Source organism: Vigna angularis, chromosome 5 (genome assembly GCF_016808095.1).
Source record: "Vigna angularis cultivar LongXiaoDou No.4 chromosome 5, ASM1680809v1, whole genome shotgun sequence".
In the NCBI taxonomy this organism is placed as follows: Eukaryota; Viridiplantae; Streptophyta; class Magnoliopsida; order Fabales; family Fabaceae; genus Vigna; species Vigna angularis.
In genome coordinates, this window is record NC_068974.1 from 39,967,568 (window position 1) to 39,984,890 (window position 17,323).

At 32.3% G+C, this 17,323-nt stretch overlaps 3 protein-coding genes across 11 annotated transcripts; 2 read left to right on the forward strand and 1 right to left on the reverse strand.

Moving 5' to 3' along the window:
• Nucleotides 1–2,365: 2,365 nt before the first annotated feature.
• On the forward strand, nucleotides 2,366–7,929 carry LOC108340477 (conserved oligomeric Golgi complex subunit 7). Its single transcript, XM_017577888.2, has 10 exons — nucleotides 2,366–2,796; nucleotides 3,038–3,127; nucleotides 3,231–3,350; nucleotides 3,452–3,553; nucleotides 3,636–3,916; nucleotides 4,092–4,237; nucleotides 4,878–5,076; nucleotides 5,394–6,063; nucleotides 6,740–7,066; nucleotides 7,409–7,929. Exons 1-10 carry the CDS (start codon nucleotides 2,512–2,514, stop codon nucleotides 7,688–7,690), a joined length of 2,502 nt encoding a protein of 833 aa, XP_017433377.1. The 5' UTR covers nucleotides 2,366–2,511; the 3' UTR covers nucleotides 7,691–7,929.
• Nucleotides 7,930–11,054: 3,125 nt separating this feature from the next.
• On the reverse strand, nucleotides 11,055–14,862 carry LOC108340589 (uncharacterized). 9 transcript variants are annotated; one of them, XM_052877697.1, is made up of 10 exons: nucleotides 14,693–14,862; nucleotides 14,468–14,596; nucleotides 14,132–14,171; nucleotides 13,494–13,569; nucleotides 13,196–13,396; nucleotides 12,870–13,079; nucleotides 12,477–12,789; nucleotides 12,219–12,310; nucleotides 12,012–12,124; nucleotides 11,055–11,880 (listed from the first exon to the last, which is right to left on the reverse strand). In XM_052877697.1, the coding sequence occupies exons 1-10, from the start codon at nucleotides 14,733–14,735 to the stop codon at nucleotides 11,856–11,858; spliced, it is 1,242 nt and encodes a 413-aa protein (XP_052733657.1). In that variant the 5' UTR covers nucleotides 14,736–14,862; the 3' UTR covers nucleotides 11,055–11,855. The 9 variants fall into 9 exon arrangements, 3 of the variants coding, with proteins under 3 accessions (XP_052733657.1, XP_052733658.1, XP_017433561.1); XR_008248862.1 differs by lacking the exon at nucleotides 11,055–11,880 and having other exon boundaries at nucleotides 12,038–12,124; nucleotides 12,219–12,281; nucleotides 14,693–14,858; XR_001833240.2 differs by lacking the exon at nucleotides 11,055–11,880 and having other exon boundaries at nucleotides 12,038–12,124; nucleotides 12,219–12,281; nucleotides 12,386–12,789; nucleotides 14,693–14,858.
• A 1,196-nt stretch (nucleotides 14,863–16,058) lies between these two features.
• LOC108339847 (peroxisomal membrane protein 11B) lies at nucleotides 16,059–16,931 on the forward strand. The gene has a single exon (XM_017577063.2). The coding sequence runs from the start codon at nucleotides 16,184–16,186 to the stop codon at nucleotides 16,859–16,861; it is 678 nt and encodes a 225-aa protein (XP_017432552.2). The 5' UTR covers nucleotides 16,059–16,183; the 3' UTR covers nucleotides 16,862–16,931.
• The last annotated feature ends 392 nt before the right edge of the window (nucleotides 16,932–17,323 follow it).

Below are 17,323 nucleotides of genomic sequence, written 5' to 3' on the forward strand. Positions count from 1 at the left end.
ATTAACTTAAGATTTGGTTGGTGTGGTGTTTATTTGTGTTGTTAGCAATAGAGTTATTTGATATTCTATTGTAGTTTTCTTTTTAATAGCAATTTTATTTATTAAAATATATTCTTTATCTATCATGTCACAAAATCATTTATAAACTTTTAAAAATATTTTTTTATTTATCATTAAAACAAATAATATCATAATTTCCTCTTTATCTTCATAAATTCATTCTCTTTCAAATTCAGACACATTTTTACACTATGGTTAGATTGACAAATGTAGTCTGCGCAACAACAAATGAGTGAGTGCGCATTATGTTTGGATCAAAGAATGTGTGCTAATTTTATGAGAGTTGAGTTGGGAGGAACATGAGTGAGAGATGGCTCGCTAAAGTGAATAGAAGCAAATAGATAGTCATGTCACTTGAGTTAAATTACTAATATGTTATTTCAAAATTTGACTAATTTACCATTAATTTCTATTACTTTTGAATGTGAACGTGCATTAGCTTTTTTGTTGGCGTTGTTAGTATGTATGTTGTTGCTGATAGAGTTACATGGTGCTACTTCTATTTGTAAAAAACGTTTTAGAGATCGGAAGGCAGAAGAAATATTTAAACTACTTTTTACATAAATTTATAATTGATTATCCCAAATAGAAGACTTAAGGGCCTATAATTAGTCTTTAAATCTCGTTATTAACTTATGTAGATGTTAATGTTTCGATTATAAATTTGTCTAGTGACATTGTTAGATTAATTATCGTACATTCGAGATATTGTTAATTTTAAAATGTAAAATTTTGTCACAATTTTATTATTATCAGAGAAATGAAAGAAGAAATAAATATTTAAAATATATGTGACCTCTCTTACTTCTAAGTATTTTAGATTATTGGTCGTAGTAACATAATTTTTACTACTTACACTTAAATTTACATCACATTTATCATCAAGTATAAAATGAAATTTATATATTAAAATATTTTCAATTTAAACTTCTACTGACCGTTACAAAAATTCATAAATACTGTTTACCATATATATATATATATATATATATATATATATATATATATATATATATATATATATATATATATATATATATATATATATATATATATATATATATATATATATATATATATATATATATATATATATATATATATATATATATACGAGTAAAGTGTGTTTAGCCAATTACTAATCTATTTATGAGTATACATAAAAATGTTCAATAAATATATTAAAATAACTTATTTTTAGAAAAAAATAAATTATAAATTACAATAATTAATTTGTATTTTATTTATTTATTTTGTTATTTTTCACACTTTAATGTATTTTATTATTTATTTGTTATTATTTATTTCAATGTTATATAAATAACTGATTATTTCACTACTTTTAACATTTGTTAATTTACCTTTTAATTTCCTATATAGTTGAAATAAAAAAACTAACATTATAAATTGAAATAGTTAATATTTTTTACATACTTCAATGTAAAAATTATATAACAAGTGTAAAAAATAAATCTAATGTAACAGAATTAAAAAGTCAAACAATTTAATTTTTTAGATAAAACTAGAGATTACATTTGATTATACCAATAAAATGATTTGTTCAAGTAAAGGAAGCGCGTAACTTAAGAAAAGTAAAAATATAAGAAATTTTAGTAAAAAAATAATTATTAAAAAAAAAAAACCTCACTATATAACAGTATATTTGTGTATATAGAACATACAATTTTATAATATAATAAAATTTACACAACTAATGGAGTTTGGCTTTACTTAAGATTGTATTGGCCAGTCTTACAAAGTATTTATACTATAACAAATTGAATTATTAATTTAAAATTGACGAGCTATTAACTTGTTCAAAATTAAATTTATGATTAAATATGTTTGTAGTACCTAAATTACAAAACAAATTTGTTTTTAGTTTCTTTTATTTTAAAAAAAATATTAATTTTTTATTTTTATGTTAGTTTTGAAGGATCAAAAATTAAAATTTTATTTAAAAAAAATGATTAAAATGTACCTTATTTTGAAAGAGGGACTAAAAACAAATTTGCTTGATAGTTTAAGGACTTGAAACATATTTAATCCTTAAATTTATAATCAATAGTACCAAATATATCTTTAATATTTAAAAAAAGTATTAAGGTTATGTAAAATAAGTATAATTTGAATTTGAACTTCAATATAATGTAACATTTTTACAATATAGTATTTCTCCAAAAATATAACTAATCTAGTCTCTGAATTTTGTTAAATTATGTAAATTTTCTCATTTATTGTTTTTACAGGAGTGAATGTTCCCTCTTGATAATAAATCAGAAACGGTGCGTTTTGGAATTGTTAAATTTTCAGCCAACGCCGAAGTTTATGGTAAGGGGTAAACTTGTGCTAGAGAAACTACCTGTGACGTAATTGTTTGGCGAGTCTGAAGAGAGAAGAAAAGAAGACGATTGTGTGAAGTGGTGAGTTCCTGGATCGGTCGCTGCGACCATGATGCTAGATTTGGGTCCGTTCTCGAACGAGAACTTCGACCCCAAGAAATGGATCAACTCGGCCTGTCAGAGTCGACACCCTCAGGACTCTTTGGACAAACACCTTGTGGACATGGAGATGAAGCTGCAGATGGTGTCAGAGGAAATCGCCGCGTCGCTCGAGGAGCAGAGCTCCGCCGCTCTCCTCCGTGTCCCCCGCGCCACTCGGGACGTCATACGCCTCCGCGACGACGCCGTCTCTCTCCGTTCGGCTGTCTCCTCCATCCTCCAGAAGCTCAAGAAGGTACGAAGAAATTCCGGATCGGAGTAGGTTTCAGTCCGTCTTGTTTCTCTTTTAGGTTTTGGAACGTTGAAATATGTCATCGCATTGAGCTCAGCAATGAATTGGTTATAATCACTAAATTTGTAGTTTTACAATGCTTTTGGTTTCATTGAATGATCTGAAATTCTGATCTGGTCACTGTGATCTAGTTGAGAGCATGCGCCTGTAATTTTTCTTTTCACATTTGTTTTTCATATTATAGGCAGAGGGATCGTCTGCTGAATCTATAGCAGCACTTGCTAAAGTCGACGTTGTCAAACAGAGGATGGAAGCTGCATATGACACGTTGCAGGTAGGGATTGCTATTTTGCATGTCTGATAGTTGTTAACTTAGTTCAGAGACACTCTCTGTAATGTGACAAATAAATTTCACTTCCTTTGCTATTTAATGACAGGATGCTGCGGGATTAACTCAATTGAGTTCGACTGTGGAGGATGTATTTGCCAGTGGAGATCTTCCTCGTGCTGCAGAAACTCTAGCTAACATGAGGCATTGCTTGTCAGCAGTTGGGGAGGTACAAATTTCCCTCTCCAGATGCTTAACAAGTGGTTTAGGCTTTACATTTATGACTGGTTTCATATTTTTTTTTCACCTACCCTCGCACTCTATTTTTAGGTTGCTGAATTTGCCAACATAAGAAAGCAACTCGAAGTCTTGGAGGATAGGCTAGACACGATGGTGCAGCCTCGTATCACAGACGCGTTATCTAATCGCAAGGTTATAATATATAGTGTCAAATACGTTCTTTTGTTCTATGATTTGCATTGAATCCCTTGTCTTAACTCTAGTTATAATTCAGGCCGATGTTGCTCAAGATTTACGGTCTATTCTCATTAGAATTGGAAGGTTTAAGTCTCTGGAATCACAATATATAAAGGTTCATCTGAAACCAATTAAGCAGCTTTGGGAAGATTTTGATTCTAGAGAACGAGGTAATAAGTCTGCTGTTGAGAAAAATGAGATGGAGAGGATATCCAGCAGTGGTGATTTTCATTCAGTTTCACCTGCAATACCATTCTCCACTTGGCTACCAAGCTTTTATGACGAGCTACTGCTTTACCTTGAACAAGAGTGGAAATGGTACCATTACTAGTGTTAGCTTCCATCATTTTTTCTACTGAACAAAATTTGGTGCTAACGGATCTTGATTTGTCGTCTCAACCTACTGAAAAATCAGCTAGCACAAAAATGATAATATTAATCAGATTTGCGTATTGAAGTGGCATAATAAAAGTATTTGAGCTGTTACTTGCAGGTGCATGGTTGCTTTTCCTGAAGATTATAAAACTCTTGTACCGAGGCTACTAAGTGAGACTATGATGACTATAGGAACCAGCTTCCAATCTCGTATCAACATTGCCATTGGAGATGCTGTTCCAGAAACAAAAGCACTGGCTAAAGGTGGTTCTTAGATCTTTTGAACGATCTCCTGTCGGAGGAAGATGTTAGCTTTATTTACACATGTATAGTAATTCATTACATATGATAGAACTTAATGGATTTGAGTCCCTCAACTCCTTGCTGTTTCCTATATGTAAATAAAAATATAGAATAGCTGAAGCTGTTGTGCTCTTGGAAAAGTATCTTGGTCATTACTTCTTGCTCCAGTAAATTGTTCTTTCTGTTCACACTTTAAAATAATAGAATGATGAGGGACTAACAAAATTTGTGGTTTACATTGAGGTATATAGCAAACAAATACTTCCCATAATACTCCAGTAAATCCCAATCCATATAACTGATCACGGTTTACTACTTATTGTGTCTTGGTTAATACTGAGTTTTTGGGTCCCTTTATCATTTATTGCAAAGCTACATCAGATCATGAAATCATATATTTTATTCCTTCTCTCTACAGTGACCTTTCGTATTAGATTTAGAATAGGGGTTCCGTGTTCTTGAAGAAACCAGAGGTTTTAAGTTTAGAACTGTGATAATTCAATGTATACCTTTTAATTAGCAAAAGTGTAATTTAACTGTTAACTATGTTGCTGTGTTAACTGTACAAGTTGTTGACATATTAGCTTATGAATTTTCATAGGTTTACTAGATACTTTAGCGTGCGATATGCATAAAGGCATTAAGATTCAAACAAAGCATCTTGAGGCCTTGATTGAATTGCACAACATGACTGGGACCTTTGCGAGGAATATTCAACACTTATTTTCTGTTTCTGATATCCGAGTTTTAAGGGATGTGCTGAAAGCTGTGTACTTGCCTTACGAATTGTTTAAACAGAGGTAAAATCTTATTTTAATTTGAAGAGTAATTGAAAAATTTCAATTAAATTTGGCTGATTATGCCTTTTAGCGCATTGCTTCATTGTTATTTAACCATTGAGTGGGTCTATGGAAGAGAATGTTAGCTTCATATCTCACAATGTCTCTAGAAGTAGAAATATAAAACAAGAGGAACAGAAAGATAAATTTTAATAAACTGCTTTCTTTTCTTTTGGTTTGTCATGAACATTATCTGTATGTATGAAACCCTTTTACAATTTGTACAACAAATATCCAATTTTATCCTTAATCCATCTTATATCGAGTCTGTACTACAGGTATGGACAAATGGAGCGCGCCATCCTTTCCTCTGAGATTGCCGGAGTAGACTTAAGAGGAGCTGTTATTCGAGGGGTGGGAGCCCAAGGAGTTGAACTCAGTGAAACAGTTCGTAGGATGGAGGAATCTATTCCTCAAATAATTATACTTCTTGAAGCAGCTGCAGAGAGATGCATCAACTTCACTGGAGGTTCTGAGGCAGATGAACTGATTCTTGCCCTTGATGACATAATGTTACAATACATTTCCTCTCTGCAAGAAACACTTAAGTCACTGCGAACTGTCTGTGGTGTGGATTATGGAAGTGATGGTACTTTTAAGAAGGACACAGAGAAGAAGGATGGAAACCAAAATTCTCGGAGAGTTGATTTGATCTCAAATGAGGAGGAATGGTCCATAGTCCAAGGGGCATTGCAAATCCTGACAGTTGCAGATACTTTGACAAGCAGATCTTCTGTATTTGAAGCATCTTTAAGAGCCACTCTTGCTAGATTGAGCACAACCCTATCTTTTTCTGCATTTGGTTCAGCTCTAGACCAAAACCAGACTATTAATAATAGTGTAGAAGGGGAACCATCTTATGGCGGAAGGGCTGCCTTGGATATGGCAACACTGCGGTTGGTTGATGTGCCTGAGAAGGCCAGGAGACTCTTTAACCTTTTGAATCAGGTATTAGCTTTGTTGTGGTCCCATTTTCTCTTTTCCTTTTGGTTTAGAAATGGATAGAAGGAATAGTTAATAGATTGTAAAATTGAAATTGGGAGGAACCTTAAAGATATAACGATAGGAATAATGATAAGAATGTCTCACACAACCCAATCCTTTAAACACTATTTTTGAATATTCCTTTCTCCCTCCTTGTCAGATTGATTTGACTATCCCTATCCTCCTTGCCTAGAATTGTAATTATTCACATCGATAAATATTATAATTTAGGAAATTAAATAAGCAAGCTTTTGAAGTCAGTTCTTATGGAATTGGTTTGAACATGTCCTTTGTTCTGTTTCCCTCCATCTACATGCTTCTGACATAACCCTTTGTTTTGTAGTTATTGACATTGGTAAATTTTGTAATTAAAGAAATTAAATAAGCAATATTCTGAAATCAGAGTTCGTATGGAATTTGTTTGCACATGTGAAAACGGTTAACAGAAATTCAAACCACACTTAAAAATTTATGCAAATATTGTTTTATATGAATACGATTCATTGCTTTTTTCAGGCCACAAGATTGCATTGGTATTGTTCCTTTAGCTATGTGCTGACACACTTATACAATTCACTTCGCACACTTTACTTTCTCTTTATATTCTACTGTCTTACGTAAAATATCTTACCATTTGCAGTCTAAAGATCCCCGATTTCACGCCCTTCCCCTTGCATCTCAAAGAGTTGCAGCATTTGCAGACACGGTTAACGAACTTGTATATGATGTCCTCATATCCAAAGTGCGGCAACGCCTCAGTGATGTGTCCCGTATGTCAATTTGGTCATCAGTTGAGGAACAAGGAAACTTTCCTCTCCCTACGTTCAGTGCATATCCACAGTCCTATGTTACTAGTGTTGGTGAATATCTTCTTACTTTACCCCAACAACTGGAGCCACTTGCTGAGGGAATTAACAATGAAGTCAATGATGAAGCGCAGTTCTTTGCAACTGAATGGATGTTCAAGGTAACTCATAATATAAAGGAAGCTCAAAGTTAAAAAAAAAAATATATCCTTTTTGTCTGCCTGTTTGTTTAACCCCTTTTCAGAAACAAAAATAATAATTGTCGTTTTCAAAAACATCAAGTTAAAACTGTTTGTGTTTGAGCTTCTCAAAAAAATAAGAATCAGATATCTGACTATTTTTTAGGCTACTAAGTAGCTTTCGAAAGAATCAACTAATATATAAAAATTATTCGAAATGACTCTGATCTTGATATTATTTTTAAACCATGAATCCCTTTTCTGTATGCACATTAAGTTACTAACGAAACGAACTTTTTTCCGTTGGTTCCTGTGATATTTTAGGTTGCAGAGGGTGCTACTGCACTTTACATCGAGCAGTTGCGTGGGATTCAACACATTTCAGATCGTGGAGCACAGCAGCTATCAGTTGATATTGAGTATCTCAGTAATGTGCTTTCTGCTCTATCAATGCCAATTCCTCCAGTTCTGGCTACATTCCAAAGTTGTCTTTCTTCTCCAAGAAACCAACTACAAGATCTTTTAAAGACAGATTCAGGAAACCATCTTGATATGCCAACAGCAAACCTTGTTTGTAAGATGCGACGAGTGAATTTGGACTCATGAGTGTTCCTTACTAAACTTCAGCAATCGAGCCCATTGCACCCACTCTCTCTCCAGATATGTGTTTTTCCCTTGCAGAGGAGATATTCTTTTACAACGGCAGTGCTCACATGCAGTTATTCGTCGTGTAGGTATACCTACTCTCTTTGAACTTGTAACTAGTTGCAAAAGGGATATATGGTTCTTTCTTTCTCTTCCTTGTAGTAACCCTTTGTTTTGAAGCCAATCTTCCATGCCTTTTTGTATTTTTGTGCAGAGGTCTCTAGTTTTATTGGAATAAGTTTAACAAACTTATTTTAATTTTTAAAATATAAGTAATATTCAAATAGAAACTGAGAAGGCCTGCCACACGTTGTTTGGAGTGGATTCAGCGGGCTGAAAATAAATCTAACATGTGAAATTTTAAGGCACAAGATTATGTGAAAATTTTATGGTCATTTTTATTTTGTTTCACTTTCATCAATTAAATGTTAGCTAATTGATACTATGTGAAACTATTATTAAAGTTACTTTTATTTAGGCTTAAATGCTTACTTCGTCCCATGTTAAGAGGTGAATTTCTGTTTAGTACACGGTTTTAAAAATGAAGACATTGGATCCGTATGTTATGAAAAATATATGAATAAGTTCCACAAAGAAAGAATAAGTTCAACAAATCATCAAAGAAAAAGTTGAACAAGAGAGAGAAAAAGTTGGATAACAGAAGAGAGAAGAGAAAAAATACGGCCACATCAGCATGGACTTAATGCCGTTGTTGTCAACTTAACAGGAAGAATCTTGTTCATACACTTTTCATAACATAGGGACTCAATATCTTCATTTTTAAAATCGGATAATAAACAAAAATTCACCTCTTAACAGGAGGATGAAGTAAGCATTTAAGTTTAATTAATTACGTTAGAGGCAATTATTTATTTATTAATTATGTTTTATATATGTATGCATGGAAAGACCCTTAGAGGCAATTTAAGTTATTTGAGAAACGTAAAGAAAATATTTGTCGTTTCTTTTGGTGTACATTAAATATTATGGAGGTTGTCAAAAAATATTTGTCAAGAAGATTGTTTTTTTAGTTTTAATATATTTGAGGATAAAAAGGGTTGGCGTTAATTTGGGTCAAGGTGTGAATTTATTCTTTTAATAGTTTGTTTCTTAAGATTAATAACTTAATATTTTACAATTGTTGTAATATTTATTTTCTGTGACGTTTTTATACCTCCAGATTCAGTTTTTCATATTTTTATTTGAAATATTCATATACTAAATTTACTACTTTTAACCCTCTTAGTTCGAAATTTATTTTCGAAACGTCATTTTCGTCCATAACCAGAAAAATCTCAATATTTGTCCCGTTTTGAAACTCAACTTGAATTTCTATAATGTTTGTACAAAAAAAAATTGAAGGTAACTAGAAACTAACATTATATGAAATATAAGAGTTAATATACTAAAGGTTTTAAAACTAATTTATCAAAATACAAATATACGGTAAAATTTGTTAACGGATGTAAACTAACAGAAATAAAATGTTACTATAATATTTTTTATATATTTTTATTTATCGGTGAAATCTATTTTATAATATTTATACTTTCAATTTTTAAAAAAAAAATATTCACAATCGCTAATTACAATTTTTATTATTATATTTTTCCCTATTGCTTATTCTACTACTAGTTTGAGACTATATCTTATAATGTCTAATAAAAAAATTGAAATATAATAAAAGTACAGTAATTTTAAAGAAAGATCATACTTTCATTTCATTACGTTAATAAATGTAACGATTAAGCAAAAAATATGATATAAAATATACTATCAATTATATATTGAAGTCTACTACCGAAATAACTACACAAATATTGCAGAAAGAAAAAACGTTAAAATAAATAGTATAACTAAAAAATATTAGAAAAGTCATTTATCATTATCAATCTTAGGTAACTAAAAGGAAAATATAAAACTTGTAAAATTCTAAATTGAGATGAATGAACAGTAGAACAAATAAATATATGATGAAGTCTTGCATTTTATAAAAAGATTAAATAATTTGAATAAATATTTTAAGGATAAAAAAGAAACATTAAAGTTAAAAAAATTACTACTAAGCACTAATTATAAGCCGAAACAATTTTTTACTTAGTGACGTTAAAAAACTGAAAAGACAAACTAAACATACCTACGGACTCTATTTGAGTTTCGTTTTTTTTTAAGTTACAATCTGTGATTAATTATACTAAAACCATTGAACTCATTCAACTACAAAATAAATAAAAAATCACGAATTTTAAATAGAAGTAATGTGATGAAAGACGTGGTCTGTGACAATTAAAAACGTGCTAGTAAAATGATTGAGTACAAATTTATTGGTCAAAATTGTGGAGTAATCATAGTAAAATAATAAAAGGTTCACTCAATCTAAAAAAGTTAAGGGTTCTTTCTTGTCCAAATATTAATTTGTAAGTTGAAACAGTTTCCAAGTATAAACCGAAATTTCATAAGTCGTAGAAGAGCGTGCCTTATACTTAATCCAATGAAGTCAAGAACAAATTAAAGCAAAAGTTACTTAGAAGTATAATTAAAATGTACCTTTTACTCAATACTCCATCCAATTCTTTATTTATAAAAATACATAATTTATCAAAATCAATATTAATAGGTAGTTTAGATTGCAAAGAGAGTCTTCAAAAAATCAATTATCACAAAACAACAGCTATCATTATTGTATTTATGGGAAAGAATATCCCAATTTTTTAAACCAAAAATCACCCCGCAATACGTTGTTATTTTCGTCTTCAAGACATCAGCAAAATCATACGGAAGTAAACCGTAACAAATCGGTAAACTATCAATTTAGCTCCAAAACTTAAGTTGTTACCGGTATTACAAATATTAAAGGCGGTGTTCAATAATCTTCCAAATATTTAAATATCCTTTAAATTGATCTGTGAACTGTACTAAAAATACATTATGGGCCAAATAATATTAAATATTAATACTCAAAAAAGTTACTCAAATATCGTACTTCACTCGAGAAAGAGTAATAATTCAAGGACAGAGTCCGCGGTTCAATCAACTCAAAATTAGAACTCACGTGCTGATTTATTTGTCATTTTTTGATCCAAATAATCCTGTTAGCTTCTTTATTTGCGAAAACGTAGAAGCTTTTGTATTCCTTATAATTTATATAACAATTCCAAAACTCTAATGGATTATCATTATAAGTCTACCACCCACCATAGCTAGGGGATAAAAAATCTATCTTCATTTCTCACTTGTGTTCTGTTAAATCATTCCATAACTTACACTTGGTATGAAACAAAAAACAGAGGAAGAGGCTGGAGAATAACAAATGCAAGAGGCTGGGTTATTGCTCCAAAAATCGCTAATTTTATTTCCTTGAATTTTTACAATCTTTAAGATCGCAAGTTTGAAGTGTATTGACTCAAGTCCTAGGTTCATCAAGGATTGGGCTGCTCTTTTGAATAATAAAAAGCATATCCCTTTCTCCACATATAAAGAGAAAAAATAATTAGAGCTTAATTTGCATTTTACCTCGGTTTTATAACAAGAAACCAGGGTTATTTTCCTGCACGTATATAGCTATCAAAGATCACAAGGAAACTAGAGTTCCTGAACACCAAATTAAACGCTCTGACCCAGATATGAGAGACAATTTACCTCCAATCACCCGGAGAACAAAGGAAGAACGTTTGTTCATGAAAGGAGAGATTCTGCATTCCACATCATCGAAAGTTTTTCATGCGAAAAGCAAAGACAACCAAATCCCTGTATATGGTCATTTCATTTCTATTCGAACACTCTGTAAATCGTTACTTTTACAGAGGATGATTTGCCTTCCTGTAATTATTTACCATTCCAAACCAGTTGCCAAATGGGTAAAATAACCGTCTACTTATACTGGACTACATGAACTAGTAATCTTTTTCGCACCGGAACCCCATATAAAGAATGACATCAGGAAACTATGGAATAAAATTTAATTCTCCATCCAGAATATGATGTTATCGGATGATATCACACCAAATATATAATAAATATGCTATGATACCATGGATTTGGGAGATAACTAACAACAGATTCAGTAAGGTTACCTATATCTTCTATACTGGTGCCTTCGGAATGTAGTTCAATGTCAAATTTCATGTCAGAATAAGCAGCATTTTTTAAACCTGTGTTGGTTTATATCAATTTAAGAAACAACGGTAATGAAACAGAAAAAGGAATGGGGAAAAGAAACAAACATTTCTATGCTGAACAAATATCAATATATTTGTCGCAAGGTATAAGATTCACAAGTTACCTCAATACAAGAGAAAACCATCCCCCTCGGCAGCAATGACATTCATTCATGAAATTTTGTGTCTGACATCTTAAATCAATCAATTGATTCCCAGAAATGAGAGAAAAGAAAGACTACACACAATGCTTCAGAGATGAATCATCATAAATAACTTAAATCAAGGTGCAAAACAAATTGTAAGAGAAGTTACAACAGTGAAATACCTACCTCAACCCTTTTCTCCATTAATAATATTTGATGAAACGGAGATTGTACACTCTCAACAAAGCTCTGAGATGGGAAAAGTGTAAATTCACCCCCTTGATGATGACAAAAAAAAAACTCAAGACTCCAAAAGCACATATTCATGTAAGTCTTGGGATATTAAAGACTACCTCTTGTAAATTCAAATTCTGATATCTATCAAGAAATTCCTCTAATTTGAGCAAATTGGACTTCAAGAAGATCTTCTGTAGCTATGCTTACCAGGAGAACGTGATCTGCTCCTATCACGGTACCGGTCTCTACCTCCATTTCGTCCATTCCTCAACCTATAATCTACTCCCCTTCCCCCATCTCGGTGGCCTCTACCATCATTCTCCCGAGACCTTTCACGCTCCGAGTCTCTGTCCCTATATCTGTCCCGATCCCTATTGTGATCTTTATCACGGTGCCTATCCCTATCACTTGAATCACTCCGTCTCCTCCTCTCATACTCCTTCTCCCTCTGTTTCTTCCGGTCTTCGGCCTCTTTTTCCTTGGCTAACTTTTCCTCATCATTAGCTTTCTCCTTAGCAGCCTGAAAACAATACCCAACATATATAAAGAAACATTTAATAATTGTTTGTGTTCAAATTAGTTCAAGACAACAAAACTTACCTTATACTCAGTTATGAAGTCACGAACCATGCCATAACCAACATGCTGCTTCCCTGTGACATGTGACTGTGTCCTTTCTGCAGCATCATTTGCCACAAGAAAAGAACCACAAATTTCACATAGTGCCATCTTCTTCTCCTGACCAAGCATCAACACCTTATCATTTTGAGGTTGTGTTAAAGCTGTCTTCTCAGCATTAAGTGTCTCCACCTGTAAGAGTAAGTCCCACCCAAAACGCCAAAAGTGCTTCAGATATGCCAGTGGTAAATCATTATAAGCTCAACTTGCATGCAAGGGAAAAAAAGGTATTGCATATTGTTCAGCACCTTCCTCATAAGAGCTTCAGCTTCATCAACTTTCCCAGCTTCGCCAAGAGATTCAACTTGTTCAAGAAGGTTCTTTATTTTCTCCTCCACAACAGATAACTGCTCAGATTTTTCAGCTGTCAGAGGTGGGGGTGGTGCTGGCTCCACCTCTTGAGCAAGGCGCTCTCGTCCCCGCCTTACTCTTCTATCTAAGTCCATCACCTGTGATTATTGCAGAAAATATGAGGAATGGTCCATCAAGATACAAACAAGAGAAAACTTTTGAGGGGGAGAGAAGGACAGCAGGTACATAACCTACCAATTTCTCACAAAATTGAGCAAGTTCGGCTTCAAATTTGGGTACATATGCATCATGTCTTGGAGATTTCTCAAAACTGAAGTCAGCAATAGAGTAAAGTTCATTACATCTAAACTCAATAATATACTATGTAAAAACCTAAAACAATGCACTGAGCCTTGTGCCTTCGTTTATCAGCATCTTATCATCAAATGCTCACATATGACAAAGTAAAATCAGCAAAGGAGAATAAACTTGAAACAGAAGCAACATCAGTAAGATCCGTGTTGAACAGCACGACCATAACACCAATTGAAGCAGGAATTGTAAAGCCTACATTGAATATGATATATAAACTGAAACAGATTTATATAGTACTAGGATCCACTTTTAAACGAAATTTTACCAGCAGCACGACACTAAATAATCTTCAACACATCACTAGAAGATTAACAGCACCGAATTTTTTGTAGTAGAGCTAAAATTTAAAAGATAGACAATTACAACTTCATACAGGCACGTCTAACAATCAGACAGTGTAACAGTGTTCGCACTGATTTATTTCCAAATATCTGCAGCAAGACCAAATAAGTTCTATACAGCTCATCAATAAAAACCACAGAAACCAAAATTACATAAAACCAAATTTACTTGTTTACCTTTCTTTCAATTTTGGGTCGTGAATTCTTGGGCAAGCACCTGCATCAAAATTAAACGCACATTAAGTAGAAGGAAGAATAATGAAATCCAGCCGCAGCCATCACAATAATGAAGATCCCTATCAAGTTGACGAGGAAATTCAATTCAATAGGATATTTGAATTCATCAACTATCCTCAGTCAAAGCTCACGAATCTTATTTTCTTCTAAAAAGCACTCTAAGACGAAGCAGTCGCAACAATCTAATAGATGAAGTTAACAGTGTAGTTGAATTGACATCCAGAAACGAAAGAGAATCGAAATTGAATTATCCGTGATAGAATTTATTAAACGCACCGAGATCACTGCGCGTGTTGACGAAGAGATCGTGAGGGCAAAAGCGCACCATGTAGAATCCACACACTTCCTTGTCGTCCCAAGTAACTTCCTTGTACCCCTTTCTCTCTTCCTCCGTCATGTTGCGCGCTATGAAATTCACCACAGTGACAACAAAACAGAACAACTCAATCAATTTGAGAGTATGGAGATTCATGATTTAGAATGCGATAAACAGAGACGCACCTGTACCCATGAGTTCGTCGAGCAAAGCTCTCTGCGCGTCCATGATAAATTGAATAGAAGATGTAACCCTAATTCGAAAAAATTGTTCTACAAATTAGAATGAGAATGGAAGTGTTGAGAATAAGGAATTGCGAATTTGGTTTATAGGGTAGGGTTTGTGGGTGCCGTGAACACTAGTTAAATGGACAGTTATCACTTTCCTCCTTTTTTGTTTTTACTTTTCTTTTCTAATTTTCTACTCATGTAATTTAAATATTTACTAAAAAAATTTAATAATAACAAATATTAGATTACAAATTATAGTAATTTTTTACGAGTGCCGATACAGAATGTTTTCATAAAATTAATAGTGAAAAATATCTATAACGATTAAAAGATTAAGCAAAAACTTGATTATAATACACATTTTCTAAAAGATATATAACGGATGTTTTTTAATTTAAATTTCGACAACTCAATAGATGAAATTTGTTAATATTTGAAAAGATACTTTTAAAAAATTTAAATGGATATTATATATTTAGAATAGTTAAAATAATCTCATAAAATGCTACTAAAACATTCACATAAGAATTAGTAGAGAAGATAAAGATTAAATAAATAAAGGAAAATTTTTATGGTTCATTAATTGTAATAGTGCTGCAAGTAATTGCCAAGACGGGGATTGTGTTGCCTTATATATATATATATATATATATATATATATATATATATATATATATATATATATATATATATATATATATATATATATATATATATATATATATTATCATATGATTATTATATTATTAAAATAAAAAACTAATTATTATAATTATTATTAACATTAAAATATTATTATATTTATAAAAAATAATTATATAAAAAATAGATACAAAATTTAAAGAATAAAATAATTTACATTAATAAAAACTATTAAAACACAATTTATGGTTTTTCTTATAATAATTAAAAGTTAAAAATAATAAAATTATTACTATAAATTTAATTTTTTAGGAGTCACTCCACCGTCGAGTCTTTCTTTACTATGGTTGAAGATATATTCACATAATCTTCCTTTTTCTTTCTCTGAAAGAGAGAGATGAAATAGAAGACAAATACATGTAAATACAATAAATGAAGTTACTAAAATAACATCTGTATTAATAAATACATTTATTATAATAGAAACGGAGAAAATAATTAACTTGAGAACAAATTAAAAATAAATGATAAATATAAATATATTATTAAGATGAGATCAGACGAGAAGAATAGATGCATGAACACGTAGCCATAATAAACAGAAGAATAAGAACAAAACAAAGTGTCTTAATAAATGCTCACAAAATTCCAAGAACACCAAAAAATGAATGGTGGCACGAAGTAAAACAAAGTGTAACCACAAGCTTCTCTTATCCAAAAACCAGCTTCATCTGTGACTAAAGTTAACATTTTCTGGAACAACCAAACACAAACTTGCTTCATGAACACAACCACATCCCCACCATGAATGACTCAGTGGACAAACTGGTTATCTTCCTAGCCAAGAGAGATGGCATTGACAAGCTCGTGAAGACCTTCCAGTACGTGTCGAAGCTCGTGAACTGGCACGTGGAAGCCACGAACCCTGACATTTCCAAGAGGTTCAAGCAATGGGAAGTGGCCGCAGGACTCAGCAGAAAAGCCTTCAGAACCGGAAGGTTTCTCACTGGCTTCAACGTTCTTCGCAGAAACCCTGGTTCCACTCTTTCCCTGAGGTTACTCGCGGTGTTTGCTAATGCAGGAGAGATGGTGTATTTCTTCTTCGACCACTTTCTTTGGTTGGCGAGAATTGAGACCATAGATGCAAACTTGGCTAGAAGGATGAGCTTCATATCAGCGTTCGGTGAGTCTGTTGGGTATGTTTTCTTCATCATATCTGATTTCATTATGCTTAGAAAAGGGGTTAAGGCAGAGAGAGCGCTGAGAAGCAGCAAGGAGAAAGCAGCGGAAGAAGAGAAAAAGATTAAGGAGATCAGAATTGATAGAATCATGAGGCTAATGGCTGTGGCTGCTAATGTTGCGGATTTGTTCATAGCAATAGCAGATATTGAGCCGAATCCCTTCTGCAACCACACTGTCACTCTTGGCATTAGTGGCTTGGTTTCTGCTTGGGCTGGTTGGTATAGAAATTGGCCTTCGTAAACATGTCTTAGTTCATTCCAATACCATGATGTAATTTTTTACATGCTTTGATTACGAGTGGTTTTTCTTATCATCGTCTTCAAATTCAACTGTAAACCAGTGTTTTTGTGTCGTTAGAATCACAAGGCACAAATTATATACTCAGATATCAATCCAAGTTAATGATAAATCTCTGAATTGGTACCGAATGACAAATCTCAACTTTCCAATCTCGACTTAGCAACTCTTTCGCTGCTGCTAATACGAAAGAGTTTCTGTCACAAATATGACAGTTTCCGTCACAAAACTGCAGTTGAATACGAGAGACATGTGATACAGCATCTCCACATAGTTATAAGTCAGGATAGATAACAGTGTTTTTATAATATTTTAACATGAATATATGTGATTGGTTTGTACTATTTTTATTTGCATGATTATTATTATTATTATTGATTATTGATTATATAATAATTTTAAATT